This window comes from Dromaius novaehollandiae, chromosome 8 (genome assembly GCF_036370855.1).
Source record: "Dromaius novaehollandiae isolate bDroNov1 chromosome 8, bDroNov1.hap1, whole genome shotgun sequence".
NCBI lineage: Eukaryota > Metazoa > Chordata > Aves > Casuariiformes > Dromaiidae > Dromaius > Dromaius novaehollandiae.
In genome coordinates, this window is record NC_088105.1 from 32,280,543 (window position 1) to 32,297,444 (window position 16,902).

General features: G+C 46.8%; 1 protein-coding gene across 1 annotated transcript; it reads left to right on the forward strand.

Moving 5' to 3' along the window:
- Positions 1 to 776: 776 nt before the first annotated feature.
- LOC112985730 (cytochrome P450 4B1-like) lies at positions 777 to 16,311 on the forward strand. The gene is made up of 12 exons (XM_026104572.2): positions 777 to 1,067; positions 5,238 to 5,382; positions 6,174 to 6,218; positions 6,997 to 7,124; positions 9,263 to 9,387; positions 10,464 to 10,615; positions 11,749 to 11,855; positions 12,350 to 12,540; positions 12,743 to 12,876; positions 13,575 to 13,639; positions 15,116 to 15,198; positions 15,622 to 16,311. The coding sequence occupies exons 1-12, from the start codon at positions 864 to 866 to the stop codon at positions 15,788 to 15,790; spliced, it is 1,548 nt and encodes a 515-aa protein (XP_025960357.1). The 5' UTR covers positions 777 to 863; the 3' UTR covers positions 15,791 to 16,311.
- The last annotated feature ends 591 nt before the right edge of the window (positions 16,312 to 16,902 follow it).

Here is a 16,902-nt window from a genome sequence, read left to right on the forward strand (position 1 = left end):
CTTGAGCACAACCGTAAGCCCATGCCGAGGGAGAAGGGACAGTGTAAGTGGGCCGGGGCTGGGCTACGTGGTAGAGCAGGACGATGCTGTTCCTCAGCACTATCCCCTTAGCGTGACAAATGAGCCCGGTGAATCACATGCCCAAATGATTTCAGATGCTGCAGAGAGCCCAAAGTGGGAGTTTAAGCTGACTGCAGGCAGACTGTTAAGGCTGTGGCAGGGAAGCTCGCTGGCTGGTGAGGTCCCTTGGGACACGGTGTCCCCCAGGCGCAGCGCGGTGCGGTGCCTTGCCTCCTGCACTGCCTTCCCACGCAGAAGAAGCAGCCGGCTGATAGGGCATGGTGTCAGCAGAGCAAGTCTACCCGATGTTCAGGGCAGTGGGCCAGAGAGGTGCCCCAGACCGTGCGTGAGGAGCGGGCTGGGCTGCAGGGAAGCACGTGGCAGGTTGCACCACCCTGCTCCGCCTGCGATGTCCAGCAGCTCGGTGCCCTCGCTCTGCGGGTCGCAGCACCCTCAGCTCCCCAGCAGCACGTGGCGATGTCTTCTTTCTTGCTCTTCAGCTCAGACCCCTCATAGTGCCTGCGGACATCCTGCCCTGTGGTCTCGAACCAGACAAGGTGTAAAATCTGTGCTTGCTGCAAGCGGCAGCTTTGAGCGCTTTTGCCGGTGGATGGTGCGATTTCTGATGCTCCGCTTGGATGCTTTCCTCCCAACAAGGGCTGTCGTGATTCGGTAGCTGCTTGGACTCTGAACCTGCCCCTTTGCATAACATTGGCTGAACGTGCAGCGCACAGGCAGAGTCAGAGCAGGCTGCCAGAACAACGAATTCAGTGTCCGCCTGAGGCACCCGCAGCAGCGCGGAGATGATCGCTGAGTTCGAGAGAATGATGAAGCCATCCTGGCTCGGTGTGGATGTCTCCCGGGTTTTGCACTTGGCCGCCGTCTTCTGCCTGACATGTGTGCTCCTGAAAGCCATCCAGCTGTACCACAGGAGAAAGGAGCTGCTCAAAGCGTTTGTCGAGTTCCCAGGCCACCCGACCCACTGGCTCTTTGGACACATTCATGAGGTAGGAAAAGAGCTGGATTTGCATTTCCAATGTGGGATGGAGGGAGCTGTGGAAATGACCTAGGTGCACCAAAGCCAGTAAAATAGTTGCCCCAAGTGGGGGGAAATATAATTGATGGGAATTGTCCCTGTCACCTGGGAGAATTCCTTCTCCTAATCCCAGGGCTAATGGAAAGCTGGGTATCCTTTTTCTGCTATGCCAGATAAACTGCTTTCTCTGTATGCAAGGGTGATGGAAAAGCAGCATACACAGGTTACTGAAAAATGAGAGGTGTAAAGAGGTAATAACCAGCTAGCAAGTAAAGAAGACAATGATATAACGCGGCGTTGACAAGGTCGTCCAGGGGTGTAAACCAGCATCGCTCCGCTGGAGCCAGTGGAGCCGGGTTACCCCACCTCAGGGCAGGCTCTGGTTTCACATCTCTGTTGCTGTGGAAATCCGAGCACGGCCATTGCGATTCTCCTTGTGATTCCCGTGCAGACACACAGCGTTCCCATCCGTGCCAGCGTTCCCAGACGCCTTGTCCCTGTTTCAGGTTTGCATCGCTTCCGCAGCCAAACGAGACAGACAGACTATTGATCATTTTGAGTCTCATTTAAGCTGCGAGACACAACCCAGAAATAGAGTCCAGCATGGGAGACACGGATCACATTCATTTAAGGTTGAATTAAACCCATGACTAACTAAGCCTATATAAAGAAGAAAGACTTGTTTTGGCATTCATGGCATGGATGACTTTTCACTGAGATGTGCACTGGCCTGCACAAATCAGCATTGCTGCCTTTGCAAACATATTTGCACAACTTATTGCAGCTCCATAGGATGTAAATGAGCTGCTTTTATTTATTGGCTGAAGTGAAAGTCTTTTTAGTACATGCTAAAGGCTACGTAAAATCACATATCAGATTTACAGGTATTTTATAAGAAGAAGATGCCAGTTATTGCCAACTGCAGTTGAACAGAGTACATTTGCCATTTTGTCAGTTGTGACAATTAATACAGGAATGGGATTTAACCTTTTTGCTGATCACTCACTCACTCACATCATTGCTAAGTTGTTCACAGTTCAACTTTTACATTGGACAGTATTTGCTGAAGGAGAATTCCTGTTAGTCTTACTGATTAAATGCTGCTAAACTCACTTGGGACCAACAGTTCATTAATCCCATGTAGAAGTTGTAAATGTTCTAGTGACATGCTAATACAAAATTTACATACACCTTTATAACAGTTAGGAAGATCTCATGGAAGGGCCTAACAGGTATATTTAGGGAGAACATTGATATTTCCTATTCTAGTCCATTGTTTTAGAATAATTCATTACCAGTTTTAATTCAGCTCAAACCCTGTTTTTATCAGATCAATTTTGTACCTCAAATATATGTAACATGCTTCAGCTATTTCTCCTGGGAATACATTATTGCTTGTTTTAAGGCACTATTAAGTATGAGTCTGTACTTACCCAAGTCACCCAGTATGAAAGAAACTAGTTTCAAATATCAGGAGAGGTTATGTAAAGCTATTCTATCTCCTTCAGGTCTGTTTGGAGAAGAAGCGGATAATGCGACTTAGTTAAAACCCAGAATCCTGAGTTGGCCAACCAGGTTTCCCTGTGGTAACAATTCCTGGGAATCATAAGAGAGAAGGCAAGATGCCCATGGGTCCAGGAAGGCTGGCAGCCTCTGGTGTGTACCTATCCTGTTTTAGCACCTGGTAGAGGAAAGCAAGCCTATTTTTGACTAAGCACAGTGGTCAGATTTCAGCTCCTCTGTTTTCTCAGTTTCATTTGCTTGGAGTGCGTAGTCATTAAAAAATACCTTTAGGGGCTTCTTTCTGGATCCTTTTAATGTGGGATCCATTCCAAGACTTTCATTTCAGCATGAGATCAGGCTATTAACTTTCTTCCTTAGAACCAAGCAAGGGTTATACTTATCTTTTAAATCACCCAAGGGAAGAAAAAGTAAAAGTGATCGCTTTTTATCCACATCCTCATATCTGGAGCATTGGTTTGAAAAGTAGGAGCATTCAATTCAGTTTCATCCTCAACCTGCAGGACTTTAAACCCTCTGCTCCCTGCACGTGCTCTGCACAACAGGTAGAAGTTATTCACCCTGACGTCGTCTCTCCTTTCAGATGAAGCCATTCCACTCTGTGCCAGCAAGAGGATGATTACCTCTAGCACAGATCAAATTGGATGCTGGTGCCCCAAGAACAAGGCAGCTTGCAAGGATTTCTCTTCCTCGGACTTCTGCCACCCCTAGAAATCCAGGCACAATGAGGTTCATTCAGCATCTCCCAATTGCTTCCACCATGTTTACGCTTCCTATTATTTCATGAAAAGCGGAAATACAAGCAGCCATCTCAAAGGGAATTTTAGTGCTTTTGTAGTGTCACTACACTAAAAGCACAATGCCAAGTCCACTTTCTGCTGACATGGCCAAGGGTATAAGCTAGCAGATGGGTACTAAGGAGAGGTGCCTTCTTTTCAAGGAAAATTTGGTCAGTTTGGAAGCTGTAACCAGAGAAATTTATGTTTCTCCTTAGCGAGTCCAAAGTCTTGAACTTGGACAAAAGAAGTTGAATAAATGAAAACTTCATGTAGCCCATCGGACATGGGGCTGTCTCTGCAAAGGCACTCTGCCAGATGCAGGACAGGCACTGGCTGTGCCGTAGGCATCCACGGTGAGTCTGCGGTAGGAAGGGAGCTCAGGCCAGGCAGTCCCTCAGGCCGTATGGACAGTTTTTCAAGGATGGCTGGTGTATGGGTTTTGCTGGCTACGGTCAAGAGAGCTCAGCGCCTGAGCAAGGCCACATGTCCCTGCAGGGTAGATGGTTGGTGGGCTTGGACTGGAGAGTGAGCATAGATGTGCCGTCTGTGTATTTTGCTTAGTCCCCTGGAAGACAGCCTGCCGCCTCTCCCCTGGGTCAGTCGCCTCCTGATCTTCCTATCTGAGAGAAGCCTGACATCACTGATTATCTGAGTACAAACCTAGCCAAACTAAAGGTTGAACTGAGATAACTCATCAATAAAGTAATTGAGCAAGCATTCACTGAACTCTGTAAGTAGGGGTTGTTCTAGCTAATTTCTACACCAGCATTAATTATCAAATTCATCACATGGTGAATGTAATTAAACTTCAAGCTTAAAATCAAAGCAGCAGCAGCCGTTTCAGCACTAGCTTTCCAAAATCCTTCCCTCTGTGCTTTGTCACAGCTAGATTAGATCTCTGGACAGATTGCCAACTTTGGCAGACTAAGTTTTTGTTCAGGGAAAAGGTTGATCTTCTTTTCTCTGCCTGTGACTTTGGACCTTTCCACCGAGACTTCTGACTAATTCTTTGGCTACCGCCTCTTTAGTATACAACAACACTGGCTATAAAAGCTATGAAACAAGGATTACTTTCCAAGGACGAACCAGCCAGTGCTGCTGATTTGAACAATTCTGATGAGATCATATTTCTCAAAATGAAACCTTCAGGGACCAGAGATGAATCTTTCTGGGAGCAGGATGGCTCTCCGCTGCATATTAAATTCAATTTCTGGAAATCCAAGAAATATTAATCTGAGGTTATTAACCAATATCCCTTGCTCTGTACACTCCAATGGTGACTTTAGACTCATTCTATTGAATTTTATCTGGCCTTCTCCATGTAAATGGCTAGAGGAAACTGTGGAGCAGGTTTCCTGGTCAGAAGGCATGGTTGTACCACAGCAGGCAAAACAGCAATGCAATTGGCTGCCATAAAGTGCTGCTGTATTTTATCATGAGTGGAGGGTGCTAATTGCTCAGCAATATGTGAGTGAGAACATACTTTTGTGTCACAAATTCAGATGTTGTCTGGGGTAAATCTGATTCCTCTCTGGAGGGTCTGTGCAAAAAGAGCACATAATATACATGCATTGATAGGCAAGGTATGCCATTGTCCATAGAGGTATTCCCCATGGTTGGAATCAGATGGAAGAATTATTTTATATGATGTTTAAAAATAACAAGCATCTCTACTTCTTGTGTTATGCAGATCCAGAGGGATCACACGTTGTTTGCGATTACCTGTTCTTGTGATGCAGGAAGTCCTTCAGCTTTTTAAGACAATGTGTTGTTTTCGTTTCTGTTTTCTTTTTTTGCTCAGTCTCAGTATTCTTTCTCTTTTTACTTTTCCACAATTACAGTTTTTGAAAGAAGAAGAGATTCTGGAGAAGGCAGAGATCTGGGCACAAAAGTACTCACACGCTCACCCTTTCTGGTTTGGGAGTTTCACGGCATTCCTGGTTGTCACCGATCCCGACTATGCCAGGGCTCTGTTTGCCAGAGCAGGTAAGAGATGATGTGTTCAACTGTGGAGCAACAGTAGCAGAGCTGCAAATTACCTATGCCAAGAGAGCAGTTCACAGCAAAGGGGGATTCACAGATAGGATGTCTTGCAGAAATCATCTAAAGGCATCCAACTTTATCATTTATTCATCTGGGTCCCAGTCCTTTGTGCCTGAACCTTGGGTGCTTCATGCACACAGCCGTGTGACCCTCTGTGGGCTGCGGCATCTAGAGACAGTCCCTTCTGCAGCTCTGCCCTGCTGTTTCGCTAGCAGGGACTGCCAGGTTTTGACCAAGCCTGTTTGCTCAAACAGCATTCACTCTTGCTAGCAAATCAGAATTCCTCAAGCTCCATAAAAAGTGTATCTTCTTGGTGCCCGATCCCAAGAAAGAGAGAACCGCTGGGAGCTTTTTTGTCAGCTACAGTGAAAGTTGGCTCATGGCCTTGCCTCATACTATGGAGCAGTATGTTTAGTGCAACCTAAGAGAAAGGTGATAAACAGTGCAGTTTGGGAGGGTTAATCATTTATTATACAGCATATTCATTTGACCTCAAACTACCAATGTTGTTGTTATTCCAGTCCTTGTATCTGCTCTTATACACAGGTATCCCGTGTGGGCCAAACAGCGTTTGTTGTGAAACACTGACTAATTCTTTAGGGATGCTGCCAATTCTGTTTCATACCCTACCAAAAGCTGTATCCCAGAGTAAGCTTTAAGGAGCAAATGAGTGGATTGATACTAGTGAAATATTTACTGTTTTCTTTTTTCTTTCTTGATGGATTTTTTTACAGATCCTAAGGATAACATGAGTTACAAACACCTTATTCCATGGATTGGTATGTATTCCCAGGGTTTCGGCTACCAGGAATGATTCTGAAGTTAGTCGAGAACATACTATAAATAAACAGCATTGCGCTTGTTCCTTGATACAGTTATAGCTAAAAGCTTCCTGAAATTATCATGTTTATTGAAAAAGATGCTAAATAATGCTATTTTTCTATGCTTCTTGGAAAGAAAGTTCAGACACCAGACATATGTACAAATGAGAACCACTTAACCACTTATATGCCCTTAGTCCATGGGAGAAACTCAGATTCAGCAGCACCATTTAGAAGAGCAATGCCAAATTAATCTGTTTACCTGAACTTCTTGGCTCTAGGAACATTGCTGTTTCCTTTTTGGTGGTAGCCCTGTGTAGCTTTGGTCCTGCTGAGAGCCACGGGAGCACAACGTTTGACTAGTGCTTCTAAGCAGTCACATCTGGTTTTGCTTGAGAGGTGCAGGAAATGGTAGATAGCCAAAACAGAAAACTTTTCTTGGTTTCCAGAAAATGCCCTTTCAAGTTGTGGTTAAGGTTCAATGAGGTTCTTGTTTCACTTTGCTCTGGGTCACCCGCCAGCTTGTCTGTCACTACGTGGAGCACGGCTCTGATCAGCCATGGTGAAACTTAGAGATGGAAACAACATTTGGAAATAGTCTCTCATAGCAGCTCAGACAGGAGATTTAGTTCTGCTTCTTACAGACTAATGCTATGTCTGTAGGCACATGGAAGCTGTCTGCTTGAGGCTATCAAAACCTGAAGTGATGCAAACTCCATTGCCTGTGTTTCCCCAGGGAATGGATTACTGGTCTTACATGGGCCGAAATGGCACCAGCATCGAAAACTTCTGACTCCGGGCTTTCATTATGACGTCTTGAAACCTTATGTGGCCCTGATGGTAGAGTCTACTAACGTGATGCTGGTAGGAATGATCCCTGCGCCTCTCTTCTGTCCTATTTTCTTTTCCTTGATCCTGGCTGGTTAGTAGTAAATTGCTGGATCAGTTTTCTTGCAATGGCTGATAATTGTAAGGACAAGCTTTGGCTTGGTGATTTAGCCTTCTGAATTGCTGCAAGTCACTAGCTGTGAGCTGAAAGGAATTAGCAGGTTGAGCTTCTCTGAGAGTGACTGTGTCTCTGTTATTGCTTTGGGCAGTATATCTAAGATTTCAGGATTAATATTAGCATCATCTCCAAACTGTGTGTAATCCCAGCCCCAACCGCAACTCCTTATAAGGCATTTATATGAATGAAAAGCCAAAGTAATTAAAGGTTAATAATAAATCCCTAAAACATAAAGGTTAGAGGATAGCTGCACTGTGATCTAAGATTAGAAGATGCCATTTGATGTCATTGTACCCAAGTCTGCATTGCAATCCCTGTCTTGCCTAATACACAGTGGAACTGCACCGCCGGTCATCCATCGATGCTGGGCAGGCTGGAAGCCCATTCAATCACAAAGTCTGGGGCACGAGGCTTTGTGCATACCTGTCTCTGGACCAGCAGGAATCCGGGTGCAAGATCCATTCCCTCTCCTTTGCCTCCCTCAGTCCTCTGCTCCCCAAAACCCCGTGCCATGCCCTTGTGCTGCCCTGCACTGCACCTCCTGCCCCGGCTGCCTGCTGTGGGTGCCTCTTTCGTGGCAAACCCTGTCCCTGCAGCATGGCCCCCACACACCGGTCTGGCAGAGTTCAGGAGCTGTGCTCCTGCTGTCACCGGTGGTCTTGGTGGGATGCCTCTGGGGTTCAAACCACTAGGACAGAGAGCAGTGATAAGGGGGGCCCTGAGCTGTATTTCCACCCTGAATCATTTAAAAATACCAAACTCCCATGATGTTTGTCCCCAGTGACCAGTAACTGCGCAGTCCAAGGTGGCAGACATGGGTTGGGGGGCTAGGAAGAGAGCCGGGAAAGCTTCTGCAATGCATTACCGTGCCTGGCAATTTATAATTGCTTGCAGACAGTGCAAAAAGTGCCTATTGGGTTAGCACATGCCACCAGGTGGCAACCATTATATATGCTAAAGACATAAGTCTGTGCATACACACCCCTGTTTTTCAGCCTGGTTTTGTGCAGTGTGAGCTCAGGTGCATCTGTGCTCCTTTTTGTATTTGCCCTTTCTCAGCTTTTGAATCCACCAGTTCCTTACAGCAACCAAGGGACAGAGGAGTCAGAATAGTTTCCTTTCTCTCGTACAACAGAGAGAGACACCATTGATAGTTTTTCTAGGGATCTTCCATGAAAAGAGCTTGTATATTAAATGCTGGAGCTCATATATTATATGCTGGAGAAGTACTGTGGGGAGAGACAGTAGGATGCCGGAGAAGTCTTAATCAGAAGCTTGCATCTTACGCACCAAAGTCATACATGCTTGAGAGACAGATCCATAAAAAGCAGGCTCGATGAACCCCATGCCCGCATAAACTGTATGCATCTCCCGGGGTGCCTTTGACCCAGGGCAGGGTGTGCTGGGGTTCACCACCACTGCCTAACCAGTATTCAAGAGTGTCTGAGACAAATCTGATATCAAGCACCTCACTCTTGGCCCCTGTCAGTCACCAAGAGCTTGCAGGTAAGCCAGAGCTGGTCCAGAGCAGACTACCTGGGCCTTCTGGGAGGCCAGGCATCGTCTTTTCAGTCTTACCTGGCTGACACTGGAAAGCTGCGCACAGACCCCAGACCTCCCCAGCAATGAAGCCTCACAGAGCAGTAATGCCTCACTTGTGTCGTTACCTGGACACCCCATCCGCAGGGAACAGGGGGGAAATTCACTCCTTTGCGAAGAGCAGCCCACCAGCCTCCGTGACTAGCTAAGAAAAGGCTATTTGTACCCAACCATGTTTTGACTAGTCACCAAAGTGACTGATCCCAAGCAAGTCAGAGGCTCAGACTGGGTTCTGGCTTCCCCTCTCTGGGATTTCAGCAGCAACTAAGAGACCCTCTTCCTTTTTTCCATTTGTCTGGGATGTATCACTAGCTGAGCGCTCATTTAGCTGGAGGGTAAAGGCAGATCTTGCAGAGCAATTTTTTGCTTTCTCATCTCCATCTCCTTTGGGCACTAGGATAAGTGGGAAAAGCTGATCACAGATGGGAGACCCGTGGAGCTCTTTGAGCACGTCAGCTTGATGACTCTTGATAGCATCATGAAATGTGCCTTCAGTTGTCATAGCAACTGCCAGACCAACAGGTCAGTGCTGGATGCTCCAAGTCCCGGTGGAAAGTTTGCAGCTCATGAGGGCAGTGTGCAAATTGCTTGTCGTGATAATCTCATCTTCATTTAAAGGATTCTCTAGCTCATAATAGCAGGACAGTTCAGTGACAAGAGAGTACAGAAATCCCCTTTTCCTGGCAGCCTGAAAGTGCTTCTTCCCTATCCCATATTAATGTAGAAGCACGTGTATGTGTGTGTGTGTGTGTGTGTGTGTATCTCTGTATTCACTTTCAACAGCCCGTGCACACACACATCTGCAGATGTGGCTGTGTCTCAAGCACTGCTCCCATGTGTCCAGGCAGCACTGAGGACACTATTACCTTTAAATGTGTCCAATTCCTTCCAATCTTAAGAGCAAAGACTGGGCTAGTTTGGGGGAAACTCACCAAACTTGGATTTAAGAGTTTTCCAGCTTTGCCACAGCCTTCTGAGCAACCTTAGCAAGTCAGTTAATGCATTGTGCCTCAGTTTCCCCTATGTAAGAGGTGGATAATTTTACAAACTTTGTGCATTCAGGCTCCAGGCTCCCTAGGGCAAGTACTTGCTAAATAGATGCGCAGAAGCCTTCTAGTCTTGAGGAAGTCCTCCTGATGTCATTTTACCTCAAATTCTAACAGTAGCAATACTATCTCAGCCCTTCCTCAGATGCAAGTATTGAGTACATGCAGGCCTGTCCCTCCTCTCTTGGCTGTTAAATGACCATTCCTCCGCTCCCCATGTCAGAGGATGGGACTGTCACTCACTGTATGTCAGAGATGGCTGTTGCTTTCGAAACAGCAGTTCTGCTCTATACTTGGTTGTGGTGGACCAGCAATGGTGTCCAGTGTGTAGAAGGATAGAGGCAGATAACAAACAACTCTTTTGCATGAACAGGTCCTTAACAGCTTTTCCCTGGGGGGTTCTCTGGGGGGGGCTTCAGTATGGTGTGGATAGCTTGCTTTGATTGTCACCTCTCATGGACCCTGAGGGGATGAGGACCAGGGACTGCAGGCTGGTATATATTGCACATCCCATCACATGCAGCAGTGTAAATCCTGTTGCTCCCTTCCCAGGCAAAACAGCTACATCCAGGCTGTGTACGAACTCTGTTACCTGGTGCACCAGCGACTTCGCATCTTCCCCTATCACAACGATCTCATTTACTGGCTCAGCCCCCAGGGCTACCGGTTCAGGAAGGCCTGCCAGCTCGCTCACCAGCACACAGGTATTCCTTTTTCTTTATCCTTTCCCAAAGCTTTCCTGCAAGGCAGGTGAAGGCTGAAAGAGCCTTCTAAAGAGCAAGCACGGTCCAAGCACTGCATCTATTGCATCTCCTGACACTGCTCCTGCATCCATCCTAAAGAAATACATTAAGAGCTGGGAAGTATTTAAACTTTATGAGAGCCTGTGTGGCAACTAGAAGCAGTTTATCTATTCACCTCCTTGCCAATGCAATTATACTGCCCAGAGGCTCAGAGCAAGGATCTGGAGTCTCCATGCAGTGCTGCGGTGTGCTGAAGCAGGGAACAGCTTGCTGTGATCCACAGATCTGGCACTGCGTTGCCTGAAGGGCACATTTGGATGCTGGTTCAGCTCAGGTGGATGCCTGCTTTCCTCAACAGAATTACTCACTGGCCTTCTGCACCCTCCCAGCGGTGCTGGATGCCAGCTTGAGCACAGCTTGCTGGATGGCAGCAACCGGGAGAAACCAGCTTCTCAAGGGGAGTCTGTGTGACCTGGGTTGCCTGGATATGGTACCAGTAAATCCAGTATGTGCATAGCAGGCTCAGGGGATTCCAAGTCCTTATACTGAGTCTCAGACCTGTTGTTCACCCTGTAGTGCTGATATAGTCTTAGAGAATCAACTTCCAGCAATGACTCATGATGGGCATGAAGCTTTACAGGGGTCTTACAATTCCTGGGATTTATTAAACGGGACTAATGGAGGAGGCAGAGGAATTCCCCTCTGGGAATACTCCTTCTAAAACACCAGTGAGTGGTGAGATGGAGGCATCAGTGCTGCAGACAATACCAGTGGAAGGAATGATTTCCTTTCCAGGCCATGCATGATTTAAATGCAGGTAGGGTGGGTAAAATAGGCCAAGGACTCTGTGGTAGACCAAGAAGAAGTTTACAGAAAAGGATCCACTATTGCAACTGGTCACAATGTGCACAGGATTTGTTGCCATGCCACTGAAAACACAAAACTGCCTAGGGTGCAGAAAAACAAGTGTGAGATGTGAGGAACTGCATCTAAACTGAATGGTGATTCCCTCCTCGCCTTGGGTGAGCTCTGCCTTTGAGGCATGGGCTCTGCAACTCCTGCTGCTACTGAACCTTTAACTCTTTCTTACTCAGAGAAGGTGATCCAAGAGAGAAAGGAGTCTCTTAAGGATAAGCAGGAATTTGAAAAGATCCAGAAGAAAAGACATTTGGACTTCCTGGACCTTCTTCTCTGTGCTAAAGTGAGTGGTGGGGAGTGGGTGTACAGTTCAGCATGGCCATGAGAAGACATGATCTACCAGGCAGGGCACTAGGATGCAAGATCCAGTCTTTGCAGGGTCTGGCACAAAACACCAGAGTCCTTAGGGACTACAAGAGCCATTAAAACAGATCCACTTTTAGTCAGCCTAAAACAGAGTCCCCAGCCATACTCAGCTGAGAAGGAGGCAAGATGGTCCAATTTTCCCCTCCATGTCTCTGAAATGTTGGTAGTGTCTGTTGGGGAATATAACAAGGAGAGGGATTTTAGAGTCTTGCTGGTTTAAATATGCAGGGAAAAGGGTGACAAAGGTGTTTAAAAGCAAAGGAAAAGGGGCCCTGAGTCAGTCTAAGCAGAAATTTATTTTGGTTAATATGTATCCCAGGGGAATCATGATCCTGCTTTGCAATAGCTGAAAGGATATAATGTCCCCTCCTGGGTTAATCCAGGCCACTGAAGGTGTCTCTGGGCTGTTAGGATGAGAATGGAGCTGGACTGTCCGATGAGGACCTGCGTGCCGAGGTGGACACGTTCATGTTTGGGGGTCATGACACCACAGCCAGCGGGATCTCCTGGATCTTGTACTGCATGGCATCACACCCAGAGCACCAGGCACGGTGCAGGGAGGAGATCCAGGGGATTCTGGGAGACCGGGAGACACTTCGGTGGTAAGTTTTCTTGAGGTTGTTCAGAGGTGTGCTGTTGGCCTCTCTGTACTAACCATCTATTGCAAGGTGGTCCACAAAAGCAAGGGGCTGGCTTCTGTGGCCTGCATGGTCCCAAGTCCAATGTGGCCGTGGGTGCAAGATTTGTACTTGCAGAGAGGGAGCATGTGACTCACCTCCTGCCTCCGCCTTTGCGTCCCCTCAGGGAGGACCTGGGGAAGATGACTTACACCACCATGTGCATCAAGGAGAGCCTTCGCCTTTACCCTCCAGTACCCGGTGTGTCCCGGCAGCTCAGCAAACCCATCACCTTCCATGATGGACGCACGTTGCCAGAAGGTCTGCAAATCCCAGTTCCTCTTTACATCTCAGTGATAAATTCTCCTCTGAGACATCAGGCATATTCTTATGCCTGCAACAGAGCAAAGGCAATAGCCCTAAGTGACCTGTTTATCACAGGCACAAACATTTAGAGAGGAGACTGGGTACCTTCATATACCATCAATAGCCTGCGGTCTGCGTTGTGCAGCATCCCACCATAGTTGTGCTGTGCTGTGGCATCTCCATTTCATCTGTCCTGCCACCAGCTACGCCTTTGTCAAAAGCCCCTTGTTATCCTGGCCAAGAAAGAGGCAGCTGTTCACCAAGTCTGGCAAAGCTGCAGGTGAACTGCAGCAAGTTGCCAGGAAATAATCCTGTTCTGGCTTGCAGAGTGAGAATTAGCCTGTGCTGCGGTTTTCCTTGTTTTAATAGGCATAGAAGAAGGCAATCTCGGTGGGGGAGACGATGTACCTACGATGCAAGTACCTTGCTAATTTCCACCTTCTGGCTGCCTACAGAATCCGACAAGTAAACAAAAGGAAAATTTGTAGGATGAAATACCCACTCCATTGAAGTCAGTGACAAAACTCTCATTGGCTTCAAGTGGATCAAGAAGACAGTGATGATTTAGACAGACCTTTGTGTAAGCAAGCTGCAGAATTTCACTTTAGTGTCTTTGTCACTGAGCTCTTTTCTACTCTCTGGTTGCTTTACAGGCACAGTCGTTGCAATAAGCATTTATCTCATTCACAGAAACCCCCGTGTATGGAAAGATCCTTTGGTAAGTTTTCTTTTACCCTTCTAATAGTTTTTCTGCTTTATGCTGTCTCCTCTAAAATTTCTTCTGCATATGTTATTAGGGTAGCAGAGCCCTTTCGGTACTGAGCATCTTTGCCCACAGGAATCACAGCCCCCAAGAATTTTATGCATACTGACAAATGATTGCCTTGTTTTAGTCTCTGAGGTTTGTTGAAAAGTATGTTCAGACAGCAGCATTAGGACTGCAGCATGGCCTTTCTGTTAGGTACCTGGTAAGATAGAGGGCTCCAAAAAACTTTCTCTCTAACAGACAAAAAGATTATTCTGCTCAGCTTACGGGTGGAGAATTGGATCATACGGATGCATCCCAGTTCCTTTGTTTTAGTCCTAGCTATGTCTGAGTTGTCTTGGCAACACCATTGCAAGGCTCAGTGGAAACCAAGGGAGTTTGTTTTATGAGTTCCAGTCCATCTTGAACTGAAGTCCCTTCCTAGTGTTGTAAAAGTCAGCTAGGAGAGAGCAACAAAGGGGTCAGAAATCCACATGTTGCCTCCTAGATAGCAAAGAAATCTGTATCTGTATATCCATAGCCTCTTATCTGGGAGCAATAAATACTACAAGTGATGCCCATGTTGCATGGAACTGGAGACCCCTCTCCTTGGCCTGTGCTCCTGGGAGTGGGCTAGGTCCCTGTATGTCTGTGTTGTATGTCTGTGCCTCGGACGAGGTGCCAGAGTGTGCTTTACCCAGGCAGGCTCTGAGGGCATCACTGTGTGCACTGCAGTCATCCAAAAGCATCTTATTATACACGGAAATCACAGCTGCTCCTTGCTATTCTGCATTCATTTAGAGAAAAGATCCTTAATGAGACCAATGAAAACAGCACTCCAGAAAAAGGCCCAAATTTGGGGTGTAAGCATATTTTTGTCCCTCTGAGGTAAACTCCACAACCATTCCTGGTAGACAGCATACCAGGGCTGCAGCCCCATGTGCTTGGAAGTTGTCATGGGTGTGGAGGCTCAAAGGTGGGTGTCAGTCCAAAAAATATGCTGGACTTTCTGTGGTGCCTTTGAGTGCCCTCTCTGAGATACCCGTCTTCCTACCTTCCCCAAATCTACCTTGGAAGCTTTAAAGACTAGAAAGGACCATTAGACTTATCTAGATAGACCTTCCAAGTGCAAGCTTGTAGCTTTTCTAACTCTATATAGAGCACTTTTTAAAAAATCTCCTCTCTTGATTTAAAATATTTCAAGTGATGAAGAGCTGGTCGTGTTCCCCCGGTCAGTTGTTACCATGGCTCATTCCACTTAGCACAAAATAAATATTATTTCTAGTCTGTATTTGTCCAGCTTTGGTTTACAGCCCTGCAAATTTTCCCCTCTCTCCAATGGGATTGCTCAGAAATTATGGGGTGGGATCCAGCAGTTCTGAAGATACCAGTCAATTCCTTTCCCCCTTAAATAATTGCTTTTTCTTCCTGTGCATACTTCATTTCCAGGTGTTTGATCCTTTGCGGTTTTCTCCCGAGAATGCATCTGGCAGACATTCTCATGCCTTTTTGCCTTTTTCTGCTGGATTCAGGTAAAATACATCAAACTTCAGAAGAGTTATGGGCAGAGGAATTGAGCCTTCCCTGAAAACTATTTAGTCTGATAGAGCATGTGCTGCTGTTTTAATTTCTATTGGGAAGCACTCCGAGACCCAGCAGAAAGCAAACTTTGGGCCCTGATGTGCTAGTGTAGAGGAGTGTTTGAGTCATCCTGACAAAAGGCTTGCTATCTCCTGGAGATGCCACCATAATGCCTACCGCTGAAGTCTCCCTCATCAGCCCACTTGATAACTTGATAAGCAATCATATTTGGCAAAAAGCATAAATAATAGATTTCCCCGTGGATTGCTGAGCTTGGAGAGAGGCTGAGCTGTAGGGAAGTCGGGCCCTTTGTCATGCCTTTGGTTGGTGCAAACCCAGTTTCCTGAATTCCCTGAATTTCTCTCTCCTCCCAGGAACTGCATTGGGCAGCAGTTTGCCATGAATGAGATGAAGGTGGCTCTTGCACTGACCCTGCTCCGCTTCGAACTCTCACCTGATCTCTCCAATCCTCCCTATAAAACACCTCAGATCATTCTTCGCTCCAAGAATGGGATTCACCTGTATTTAAAGAAAATCCGCTGATGCTGGAGAAAGGGCTGACTTCACCGGGGGGAGGGACCATCCAGATAACGAGACAATATTTCATCAGGGCAAAGATGCAAGGCAGGATTCAGGGATCAGGATTCCTGATTTCTGTGCTTCTTCCACCGGCTGAAGAGTCCTTTCTGGCCCGGCAGCGTGTCACACACTTTCAGTTTGATAGACAGGCATGGGATTAACTGCAGGTTCTGCCAGTCTTTTCCTCACTAAATTCTGTTTTCACTCTCGTGTCTTCTCTGAGTCCTTCCCCATTACCCTTTCCCAGCTGTCCTCTGATCTCTACGTTTCCCTCAGTGCCTAGGCTTGAGCCTTCTTCTACTTGCATCGTGCTTCTATGAGGCCTTACAAGAACAGTTCATGTCAGACCTCTTTCTTGTATCCAATGTATCTCTGTTTTGTTAAAAGCACTGATTATAGTTTGGGCTCTTAACTTCTGATCAGATTACAAAATATTGTGTCATTTTTGTCATTTTGTTTTAATAAACCAATAATTATGCCTGTAACAGCAGCTGCATTGGTTTATACTGTTGATGCCTACCAGCTTGATCACAAATATCCTTTAGAAATGAGAGACAAGAAGAAAACACACGAACTTGAAGAGACAAGACCATGTTTCCCAGCAGTGTGAATCATACTGCATTGCTAATTTCAGCCTGCGCTGATTTAGTGTAGCCCAGAACCTGGCTGATTGTATAAGAGAAATTACTGCAAAGGCCACGCTTGCTCCAGCATCTGCACGTGGACCCCCCCCCCCCCCCCCAAGGCCTAGCCCCGCAGCCCTCCTTGCTGGGAAGGCCCCCAGCACCAGCACCACGCCATCTCTTCTCAGACCCTACAACCAATCCCTTGGGTCCCCCCAGATCCCCTGCATTGGCCGACTAGGCCCCCCGAGCATCTGCTTTGATGGGGACCATCAAAGAATAAACCAGCACTGGCCTTCAAAGTGGCAAGAAGAGGATGTTTCCTGGTGTTGAAAAAGCCGCTGTTCAGGCTGATGCAGCATTAGAAAGACCTGCTCACATGTGGGACGTGCAAGGACAGGGTTTATGCTCAGCTGCCTCTGCTTAATCTTCTCTTTAATTGCCCCCTCTTTT

What these genes read in the sequence shown, in the direction of transcription:
- LOC112985730 (XM_026104572.2), top strand. Translation starts at nt 864, where the DNA reads ATGATCGCTGAGTTCGAGAGAATGATGAAGCCATCCTGGCTCGGTGTG. An exon ending in AGCAACTGCCAGACCAACAG is followed by an intron (nt 9,388 to 10,463) that starts GTCAGTGCTGGA and finishes CTCCCTTCCCAG; the next exon opens with GCAAAACAGCTACATCCAGG. An exon ending in GACCGGGAGACACTTCGGTG is followed by an intron (nt 12,541 to 12,742) that starts GTAAGTTTTCTT and finishes GCGTCCCCTCAG; the next exon opens with GGAGGACCTGGGGAAGATGA.